This window comes from Phacochoerus africanus, chromosome X (genome assembly GCF_016906955.1).
Source record: "Phacochoerus africanus isolate WHEZ1 chromosome X, ROS_Pafr_v1, whole genome shotgun sequence".
Lineage (NCBI taxonomy): Eukaryota > Metazoa > Chordata > Mammalia > Artiodactyla > Suidae > Phacochoerus > Phacochoerus africanus.
The window spans coordinates 113,186,083-113,197,615 of NC_062560.1; the positions used below are offsets into that span (position 1 = coordinate 113,186,083).

The window sequence follows — 11,533 nt, forward strand, 5'->3', positions numbered from 1 at the left end:
TAGCTAGCAAAGCTAGGAACGCTCTTTTGCCAATAAATATTTTACTAAGTTTAGACAAAATATCTCTCTAAGCTTACAATGATATTGTATCAGAAGACAAAGACCATTAATTGGATTCTTCATTTACGCTTTCACGGAAGAGGGAATATTCCCATTCATACTTTTTTTTTCCCCTACACCCAGTGCCTAAATATCTCATGGCATTTGTCGCAGAATGCTGGTATTAGCCTTCCAAGTGTGAGGCACGTTCTTCATGCTGTCAAAATAACCTGCACCCAGGATGTGGCTTCAGAGGAATTTCCACAATGAGATTCTGAACCTCACCATATTCAGTGGCCCCGCAGATAATCCACAGCAATTGAGAAATGGAATGTTGTAGTCAAACTTAGTTTACGGTTAACCGGGGGCAATGGTCTTATGAAGTGAAACTGCTCTAAGAGGAGGCTGCTCCAGCAGGTGGATTCCCCTTCGCTCCTGGATGAGGGCAACACACGCACTAACCAATCGAAGCTCTCAGTTCTGGGCGTTTAGACCTATAACCCTTCTCCAACCCCAAGACTTCACTCTTCTAGCCAGACCAGTAGCTCTGATATCGGCTCACTTGCAAAGAGGATCAGGAAGATTCAAAATCCAGGCTATCTCGGGTGGCTCTGGCTGGGCAGCGCCAAGCTGTCTATCTTCGACTGTGTGCCATTATTAATCTCCTGTTTCATTTAATTTTTAAACAGAGAACAAGCACTAGCCATCCACTCAAATATCTCCAGACTGTACTGGTATAAGAGTCCCGTGGAGTCCGTGGAATACGATAACAGCCAATCATCAGAAAACCAACAGCCTGTGCCTGACTTATCACCCCTGCCTTTCAGTCTAAGAGATTATTATTTAACTGAGGCTGCTTTCCTCATTAAGGACTCCCAGAATATCAAGAGGCTAATGAAATAACCAGCCACAGGCTTTAGGAACCAAAAACAGACATGTGTAATTGATCACAGCCATAATAAAGCATCATCTAAAGAACTGTTAATATTCTATTTTATTATAAAAGTAATGCATACTCATAAAGGAAATGAAGGTCCTTTCGAGAAACAGAACAAGAAAATAAATCAACTGATGTATTGATATCTTGGTATTTTTCTTCCATTCTTTGTCTTTTTTACTTAGGTTTGAGAGGGATGGAAAGATAATTTCTTTCTCTCTCTCTCTCTCTCTCTCTCTCTCTCTCTCTCTCTCTCTCTCTCACACACACACACACACACACACACACACACACATAAATGTACTCATACTGGGTCCGTAATTGTAGACCTCTTTTTCCTAGCATTAAATCACTACCAATTTTCCATACTCTTTAAAAGGACATTTAAATGGTGTTGAAATAATCTTCAAGTGGATGTACTGAGAGATTTCCCAAACCATTCTCTTTATACACGGATACAGATTTTTCCAATTTGTCGCCCTTACAAATAACTCCAGTTAGCCTCCTAGGATACCGTTTTCCTGTCACCTCTGTTTTTTCCCCACGGCCCTTCTTGTAATTTTAAGTAATGAATTATTTGTTTCACATCTATCTTTCCCGCTCCACAAAGGCAGGGACCCACACCTGCCAGGTTCCTCACGGTGCCTCCAGCACACAGCACAGTAATAAGAGATATTCAATATACATTTGTAAACAAATGAATTAAATAAGTGAAAGAAAAACAGATACAGGATTGTTTTTCAGTAAAATACCCCAAAAGAAACCGTGGGTCAAAAAAAAATAAATATTTTCAATGTTCTCTGTTTCTATTATCTCTTTTATTTCCAAAAGAATCACTGGAATGTAGGTTCCTACCAACAATATATGAGAATGATGGTACTTGCCATACCCTTGTCGGCACTGGCTGTTATCTTTTGGTGGCTGTTTGGTGGTGGTGGTGATATATACCGAGTTGCTGCTCTTTTCCTTACTCTGGGTTCATTAGAGAGACGAAAAGGGTTTCCTATATACAATTATTTAAGTCTGCGTTTTCTTAGTACCAGTAAGACTAAACCAGTTTTCGACATCTGTAAACTAGTTGTGGTTCCCATGTCTCAAACTGTCTGGTCATAGGCTCTGCTTCTCTGATCCATTCGTAGGAGTGTTTTATACAGAAAAGATGTCAGCCTTTTGTCTGTTTTATTTGTTGTGCCTATTTTCATCAGTTTGACATATGCCTTTTCATTTGGGGTATTTTGGAACAGATGAGCATTTCTCATTTTTATGTAATCATAGCTGTCGATCCTTTCCTCTCTTCAAACAGCCTTTGCCTTGTCTGAGAGTCCCATACAGGAATTGCAGCTGTCATTTAAATAACAACCCCGGAGTTCCCATCGTGGCGCAGCGGAAACGAATCCGACTAGGAACCATGAGGATGCGGGTTCGATCCCTGGCCTCGCTCAATGGGTTAAGGATCCAGCGTGGCCATGAGCTGTAGTGTAGGTCACAGACGCAGCTCAGATCTGGCGTTGCTGTGGCTGTGGTGTGGGCCAGCAGATGTAGCTGTGATGAGATCCCTAGCCTGGGAACCCCCATATGCCACGGGTGCAGCCTAAAAAAAATACAAAAGGCAAATAAATAAATAAATAATAACAACGCCAACTGTAAATTCACATTAACTGGCTTCACGGACTCCTACATATACAACTAAGCCCTAAGCTGCCCAGAGCCCCTCTTCTCACTTCCTCACAAGCCTTAGCCACTAGAAGCCCAGGCAAACTTAGCGCAGTCACAGCTCTCAGTACCCTCCCAGTCCCAGCCAGATCCCCTTCTCAACCTCTCTGTTTTGTCAACGGTACCACCTAGACTCCAGACTGGCAATCAGGGAGGTACCTTTACCCGGACTCCAGGCTTCGTTGAATTTTGTGGTTTTTAACATGCCTGCCACACAAGAGTTTCTCATACTCACTGGGGTTCAACCTCCTCAGGGGCCATGCCAGGACCTCTACAATAAGGTTCCCCAATCCTTCCCCAAGCAGGAAACTTCTCGGGCCTCTTCACCCCTGGCTAGGCGAGCTGACCTGACCTTAGGACCCTGTAAGGATGCCACGCCCATCCATGATGCCTTCTGTCTTCTCAATACAACCCACCTATTCTCAGAAGCCTTTCCAAACAGATCTCTTCTTTTCCTGGCCTGTTTCTCCTACGTTAGAAAGGAAAGGGCCTTAGAAAGCATCTTGTTTAAATCTCCTATGTTATGGACTTGCCCTAAATCACAGGGGCCTCCCCACCCCCATCTGTCTATACCGCATAGTTCTGCACTTTTTCATCTCATCTTTTTTTTTTTTTTTTTGGCTGTCCCTGCGGCATGCAGAAATTCCTGGGCCAGGGATCAACCTGCAACATAGCAGTGACTCGAGCCACAGCAGTAACAATGCTGGATCCTCAACCGCTAGGCCACCAGGGAACGCCTACCATCTAATCTTAATGGCCTTGAGGCTGAACCTAACCTTGGCTTTTTTGAATTTGTTCAGGCTCTAATCTCCCCTCACTGCTAGCCCTGGACAGGTCATAATACTTATTCCACAAAGTTTGCTGATTAGACCTAAACTGTTGCATACACAGAGGGACGTTTCTCTATTTTTAAAATATATTCTGGTAAAGGAATGCCATTATAAAGACAATATTAATATTCAAATCATTTGCAAACAAAACTCACATTCTTTATTCAACATCAAAAATGCCAAATTATTCTGTTCTACTGTAAGCTCAGTGAGAACAAAGATGACATGCCTTTCCCCCACCCCCGAATATAATGGGCAGTTTCACAGTATTTTGTTTAACGAGTGACAGATGGAAGAGGTGACTCTTCTTTAATGTCGTTTCACAATGAAGCTGAGGACAGATATCTACAAAAGACAAGCTCTAACGTTCTTCCGGCCACAGGAGAGCACTAATCCCAAATGCCTATTAAGGGAGTTCCCATCGTGGCGCAGTGGAAACGAATCCGACTAGGAACCATGAGGTTGAGGGTTCGATCCCTGGCCTTGCTCAGCGGGTTAAGGATCCGGCGTTGCCGTGAACTGTGCTGTAGGTCACAGACACGGCTTGGATCTGGTATTTGCTGTGGCTGTGGCGTAGGCGGGTAGCTGTAGCTCCTCTCTGATCCCTAGCCTGGGAACCTCCACATGCCACGGGTGCGGCCCTCAAAAGAAACACATCAAATCAAATCAAATAACATGACTATTAAGAAAATCTAAGTCTGAATTGCTTTTTAGACTACCTGGAGAACTTCGAGCTTTGTTGGCAAAGTCTGCCATCCACGCAAAGACGCTAACACCTACGGATGTGATCGTGAAGAAATGCGCCCCCTCTCCTATGAAATATGTGCTCGGGTTAAACAGCTCTTAGCATCCTCTTAACATCCTCAGCTAAGTGAAGCTACCCCTGTGAGAACCCAGTGGCCTACAGCCTGAAGGACCAGAAGGATGGCATTGCTGTCTGTGTCAAGTCCATTCACTGGCTGCCTCGCCCTGTACCACAAGCCTGTCGCATCCTCCAGCTTCGCTGCAAGAGGGAAGGAGTGGGAGCGTGGACACGTGAGGCATAAGCAGGTGCAGGCACCGTGAGGTTCTTCCTAAGACACGGCTCTTTCCAAGTAGAGCCACCTTTAGAAAAGAAAGGGAGAGAAAAGGAAGCCTCCACCACAATATCGAAAAGGAATGACCAAAAAGAAGAAAAAAGCCAGCAAGCTCTATTCTCCACATAAATGCCTTTTAGTCCTTTCCCGTCGGTGATAACCTAGTGGATTTTAAATGACAATTAATTACTCTTCCACATGATTCTGCTGCGACACGTAGAGATGCTAAAAGTCTAGGATGCAGCGTGAATATAACCATCAGATACTTTGACTTGGTTCCCTTAGAACCTGACCTTCCCCCGACCCCAGCCACACCGGTGTGTGCCAGCAGCACCATACCTGGGGAAGAGGAAGCAGACTGGCTCCGTTTCCTGGCACCCAATTCTGAATTCCTCCCACAGAGCTGGCTACAAACAGAGGGAATTTGGCCTGAGAAAAGCCTGCGGAATTCGGGAGTTTGAAGAGCTGGTCAGCAACCATGTTTTGATCCATTTTCAAAAATGGTCTTGGAAATTCTAGAATGAGCCAGACCTTTCTCTGACCCCCAACAACATATTGGCACACAGATGTACGAAAGGCAATTTCTAGGTGGTTTTTTTTTTTTTGAAAAGAAATAGTACTCCTAATAAACAACCTGTGCCTCTTGCCAGCCAAGCACTCTCGCTCTTTGTCCTCTCCAGGCAACGTGACGGCAGCCGTTTCCACTCAGCAGTTATATATCACCCAAGCACTTCAGCATCCGCTGAGGCAGGGAAGCATCTTGAATGTAGCCCTGGGAGCAGGATTCAGGTCTTGGCTTGCAGCCACGATGGCCTCTCATGCCCCCCCCCCACCCCCGCCAATGTGGATAAAAGGCTGTGAGTCAGAGGTGGCCCTTGTCACTGCTGAGGGCTCCTACTGATGCTTATTCACCAGGCCCCCAGCATCCCCCCATCCTGCTCAGCTTTGCAGTGATTTCTGAAGAGGCAGTGAGGGCCCCCTCTGCAACCCAATCATGAGGCCTTCTCCTCGTGAGCAGAAAGCCTGGGGGAGCTAGGAATCTGCTTTGTTCCCAATGGGGGCGGCAACTCTGGTCCAGTCACTTATTCAAACTCACGTGTGTAAAATTATTGGAAATGGCGACGATGCGGGTGACAGACTGTATCAGTCAACACTCTCTGAGTGTTCACTTTGTGCTGATGACTCACATGAAATACCTGTGTTTTCACCAAAAAAAAAAAAAAAAAAAAGCCCACAACTCTGTTCACTACGTCTCAGTCAACAGAGCAAGGGCGATGGAATCAGCCAGAACTAGTGCAAGATCCCTGCCGTGCCACTAAGGAGCTCAATGACCTTGAGAAAGTCCTTCAACCCTTTTGGGCTTCCCTCTCATCTGATCAGTGGGGAGACTTGTGCCCACCCTGCCCTCTCCCTACAGACAGCACAAGTTTCCAGAAACACACCAGACGGATACCAAAGCTCGGCCGAAACTGGGACGAACTCTCCACTCACACAAGGCTTGAACGGGAGGCTCTGGTCCAAGGTCACCACAGCTGGTTCACGGCCGGCCTGGAACCAAGGCCCAGGCCTGATGGACAGAGCACAGAGACCACCAGCAGCTGGTACGGAAGGCTGCTCCCCACAGGCGCTCCCCATGGCTGACTTTCTCACCTCGGGGATCTGCTCCTTGCCCTCACGCATCACTGCCAGCACAGCTGCCTCTGTCTCTAAATTGTCCACACACTCACACCCCCTCTCTCCCACTGTCACACACTTGTGCATGGCTCCTCTTGCACAGACGCTCAGAACTCGCAGAGCTGGTCCTGTCAGCAGGGATCTGTCAGCATTCTGGGACGCTCTGGAACCCTCAGGCAGCCACCACGCTGCAAGATGAAGATTTCTGGAGGTGGGTAGGGATGAGTGAAATAAAAAGGGTCCCCTCGGGAGAGCCCTGGGCCTCTCTAACGCATTTTCCGTCATGCTGGCGAATAATGGAAGAGCCGGGAACTCTGACGCTTTAAAAAGTGGTTCGATGACCAAGAATATCTTATCCCAAATAATTCTGCTTCCATTGGGGGCAGTCCGAGAGGCCGAACCCTCCCCTGGAGGGGTCCTGGTTTCCTATGGAAACGTGCCTGTGGAAGATTCCTGAAGGAATCTGCCAGAGGACAGTGGCCCCCAAAGACATAAGCAAGACCACGATAATAATGCGTGTCTACAGACCATGTCACACGCTGACCTACATGGTCAAAAGGTTTTTAAAAGGCACGCGCGCCCTGGGGGACTCCAGACAGGCCGGGGAGGCCTCGGTAGCCAAGATCTCATTTTTATTCCTTTGCCACAGCCCTGGCTGTGGCATTCTATTTCTGCCCTCAAGGGCTTTTTATAAACCTCTCACTACACCTACCGGCTCCCTCAGCAAGAGGGATTTTTTTAATATTGCCAAATTGTCTGGGAACTTCTTAAACACCAAAATCTCGTGGTGACAAGGACTGGCACGGTTCTTACCATGCATTGAGGGGGCACTCCTGCTAGGGCCAAGGTCCTCTCAGGATGGGGGAAAGCAACCTGGTCAGTGCTGGAAGGGAAATGACAGCTCCCAGAATGCCAGCTTTCCCAAAGGACACTGCGGGAAGGGGAAGCAAGGAAGGGGTGAGGTTTCCTCTAAATCTCAGTGGTGACCAGAAAATCAGGGGGCTGCATTCGCTTGGAGCCGGACAGACAGGCAGAAGAAACGGCACTGGCCCTGGCATTGGCAGAGGCATCAACAAAACGTGGCCATGTCCAGGACACAGAGCCCCCCTCACTCTGGGAGGTTGGGGAGGCAGAGGAGGGAGCAGGGAGCCCGTCTAGGTAGGCAGCCTCTGTAACAGCAGCAGCCTCGAGAATCCCTAAGGCCACCTAGATGGGGAGGCCGAGAGCAAGGCCAAGTCAACTAGACTTATCCTAACCATTCCCTGGGCTCCATGCCGCAGCCCAGATCTTTTTCAGGGTGAGCGGCAGAAGCGGGGGTGGCGGGGGGGCTGAATGGAGCCACTGCATCCCCAAAAGTCCTTCCTTCCTCCTTCGTGGACGGGGCTCCATGAGCCCCGGCAAGCCGGCATTGCGGCGGATGGGGGAAATGCCCCAGCTTCAAAAGCAACTGCCTATGCGCTCTTCACAAAACAGCACTTTCCTTTCTGCATCAGCCCTGGGTTCCCAGCAAGTGGCCTGGCGGCACCCCCTCAGAAAATTCAGAGTTCGTAAATCAGGAGAGGTTTCTCAAGACTGAACCCTGCGCGGGATCCGGGGCAGCGTCCCAACCTGCGCTGTGGCCCGCGGGGTGCCCCCCTGGGCACTGACAAAGCGCGGAGGATGCCCGGCGTGCAGCCAGCAGTGTGAGGCGCAAGCCGGATACCACTGGCTCCCTCCGGGTGTCCACCCGGATCCCCTCTGGGTGTCCCCAAACAGCCGCGGAGGGACACGCGTTCGCCCAGGGAGAGAGAGCCAGCGCAAAGGAGGAGGGAGGCGACCAAAGTCAGGAAGGAAGAGAAAAAAAAAAAAAAAACCAGAAAGGTTGAAGAAAGAACGAGAAGCGAAGTGAGAGAAGTAAACGGAGGGAGAAGGAGAGAGGGAGAGGCCAGGAGCTGACAAGATCTCGAACACAAGAAGGAGAGAAAGGCAAATAGAGGAAGCAAGGGGAAAGGCGCGGGGCGGGGGCGGGGGGGATGCGGGAGCCGGAAAGAAGAGAGCGAGAGGGGGCTTGGGGACCTGGGTGAGGAGGAAAGAAGAGAGAGGGCTGGAGGGGGTCAGGGACGCTACACGCAGAGCGCGGCTCTTTCTTCCCGGCGCTCCAGTGCCGAGTCTGCGCGCGGTACCCTGTCCCGGCGGCGGCGGCCCGGGGGCGCTCGTTCCGGGCCTCCCGGCCGCTTCCCCTGCGCGCACTCCCAGCCGCCAAGCAGGCCAACCCGCAGGTAGACAGACGAGCCGGCCCGGGTCGGAAGGGACAAGCTTCCTGCGGCCGCCACAGCGCCACGAGCGCGCGCTCCAGGGCGCCCGGCGCCCGCCCAGCCAGGGCGCAACCGCAGGGGCGCCGAGGTGCTCCCTGGGTCGCCGAGGTGCTCCCTGGGTCGCCGGCAGCAGCCGGCTCGGCCTCCCCGCCCTCCGCCCGCCCCGGCCGGGTCTGCTCCCGCGCTCCTGGGCCCCGCTCCGCCTCGGGCGCGCACTCACCTGGATGGTCTCAGCCGGGCGTCGCGCTTGCCGTCCACTACGGCCGGCACGCAGCTGGTGAGCTTGGTCCAGTTGGCATGCAGTCCACAGCTCCAGCCTGTGGAGAACCTGGAGAAGAGCCAGGTCTCCCGCTTACCCGGCCGGTGGCAAGTGCATTTCTTCTGACCCACGCGGCATTCGCACGGCTGCTCCAGCTGGATGTTGCGCACCAGGTGGCGGCCGAAAGTGGTGCCTCCGGTCTTCTGGATGTGCAGGAACACGATCAGGTCATCGCCCTTGATGTCGAAGTCTACCTTGCGCAGGAGGTCGCCGCGGCTGAAATTGTAACGGGGCACGAACCTGGCGGAGCTCTCATCCTCCGAGCGGTACGGGTCCGGCATCGGGGAGCTGAACGCCTGCAGGCGGAGGAGCTGGCATTCTGTGCCGGGGCACACGTTTTGGAGGAGGATCACCGCAAAGAGGAAGAGCATCACCAAAGCCAGCAGCAGCTTGTTGGATTTCTTATCCATGTTCTGGATGCTGGGGGAAACCCAAGCTCCTTACCTCAATCCTGCAGCTCGGCCCGCGCTCGCCGTGCGCCCGTACCGCCCCCCTCCCTCTGGCACCGCCTTTGCGCCCCTTTCCCCCTCCCCTCGGCACCGAGTACTCCACCGCGGCAGCGGCCGCGGCGGCGCCCTTCCCCGCTTCCTTCCTTCCCGGCAGGCTCAGCGCTGTGGCTTCTGCCGCACACCCCCCTCCTCCCCCCGACTCCTTCCCGCTGGCTGCCTGCCCTCTCCCCGCGCCGGAGCTCTCTCGAGCCGCTTCGCGGGGATTCGTGCCCATGGGACCCCGCCTGGCCCCGGTTGCCCCACTCCCCAACTCACACCCGGGCCCGAGCCCCCGCGCGCCTCGTTCCACTCCCGGTGGCTCCGTGGCTCCCATCCCCATCCTGCTTCGCCCACCGGACTCTCCCCGGCGCTTCTGCCCCTAGTCCCCTTGGCGCGCACGCCGCCGCCGCCTCGCCTGCCCGACTCTCGGGCTCCTTCCCCCGTGCGCGCCGAAGCCCAGTTCTCGCCCGCCCCGCGTAGCCCACCTTGGGGGCCGCCTCGAGGGAGCTCGGAGCCGAGCGTTCGGAGTTCCCCTGAGGGAAGGGGTCCTCAGGCAGCCCGGCTTGCTAGCGGAGACGTTGCGCTACGGGTGTCCGCGGAACCGCGGGGAGGGAGCCGCAGCGTGGCCAAAGGCGCGCCGCGCCCCGCCGGAGCCCCCGAGCCTGGCCGCCACGGGCCAGCTGGAACTTTGCGCCCTTCCCTCCCCTCGCGGCTGCCTTCCCTCCCCGCATGGCTCCCGCGCGTCCCGGCCCGGGAGCGCGAGTCCCGCTTTCGCCTAAAACGTACCTGGCTAGGGGGCCGAAAATCTTGGAGAAGATTGCGCCGAGCACGTGCTTCAGCGAGTGGCCCAGGGCGGCCAGGCCCCGGGTGAGCAGGGCCCGGCAGAGGGAGCCCAGGTCCCAGCGTCTCCTGAGGTCGTGCATCCGCCTGCGGCGGCCTCGGGGCAGCAGCGCGAAGAGAGGGGCGCGCGCGGCTCCCGCCAGCGAGGAAGATGCCTTTGGGGGCTCGTCCAGGAGCGCCTGGGAGTTGAATCCGCGAGACACACCCCTAGGAGGGCCCGCGCGGACTGAGGCGGCGGCTGATCCGGGCCGGCTTGCTGCCAATTCGGCCTCTACTCTGGAATGCCGGCGGGGACAGGTGGTGCGGGCGGGCGCTCCTCGCTCCGGTTGCAACGGCGGCCCGAGCGCCCGGGCTGCACACACAGGCAGTGCCATTCCCCCCTTCAGGCAACTCAGGGTACTAAGGATCAGGAGCGAGCCTGAATTTATGTAATAATGCCTCACGCCTAAGCGCTCGAACCACTTCGCAGGCAGAGGACCTGGGTTTTCTTCCTGTCTTGGGGAACGGAGGTCACTCCAGTGAGCGCATCACCACACTTGAGCTCGTAATTTCAACCAACCCTAAAATAGCAAAGGCGCAAATTGGACCTTTCCCTCTCTCCTTGCCAATTTCCATTCTCCAACGGAAGCGGGGGCATTTTCTGAAAAGGTAAGTCAGCATGAAGGAAAAGCATGACCAGGAAACGTTACAGAATGGGAATTTGAGCTTTTTAAGAGCAGAGACCGGCCCCTTTTCCCGTCTTCTTGCTCAATCCTCAGCATCACAAGAGGGTTTCACTCGTAACGTTGATTAAAGGAAAGGCACAGGACTAAGGACTACATCTAATCCGAGGTGATGTGACCGATGAGGAAAGTGAGGCCCAGAGAGGGAAAGGGACGTGCCCAAGGTCACACAGCAGAGCCCCAGGGTTTGAACCCAGGAAGCCATCCATTTCTAACACCACCTCTTCTAATAAATAGGTGCAGACCATCCTAAAAGGCTCTTTTCTTTGGCTGCAGGACCAGCCATGTAGGATTAGCAAGGAAAGAAAGAATATGCCTCTAAGACAAGGTCCCCAGGACTCAGACCGCTCCCATCCGATTGATCAGATGGAGCTTGCTTCGTATTGGGAACCAGAATTCCCATCTCTGTCCAGTCCTGCCCCTGCAGAAGGCACGCACGGTGGTGGCAGCAGCGTTTCGGAGCTGGTGGGGGGCTGGTGGGGGGCAAGTCCCTCCAGAGACAGGCTCTCCGAGTATTTCTCTCAGAACATTCGGTGCCTTGCTGAGCTCTGCTCATCCCTCTTCTAGTTGCTCTGTGCAGTGAAGGGCCAGCACTGGTCTG

The 11,533-nt window shown here is 53.4% G+C and overlaps 1 protein-coding gene across 1 annotated transcript in view; it reads right to left on the reverse strand.

The window, feature by feature from the left end:
• The window catches only part of HS6ST2 (heparan sulfate 6-O-sulfotransferase 2), a 287,376-nt gene extending 276,792 nt beyond the window's left edge, over positions 1–10,584 (reverse strand). Inside the window, exons 1-2 of the mRNA XM_047764577.1 lie at positions 10,157–10,584; positions 8,784–9,302 (exon numbers count right to left, since the gene is read on the reverse strand). Coding sequence (XP_047620533.1) covers positions 8,784–9,302; positions 10,157–10,584 — 947 coding nt within the window. The remainder of the gene's footprint in view (positions 1–8,783; positions 9,303–10,156) is intronic.
• Between the last annotated feature and the right edge of the window lie 949 nt (positions 10,585–11,533).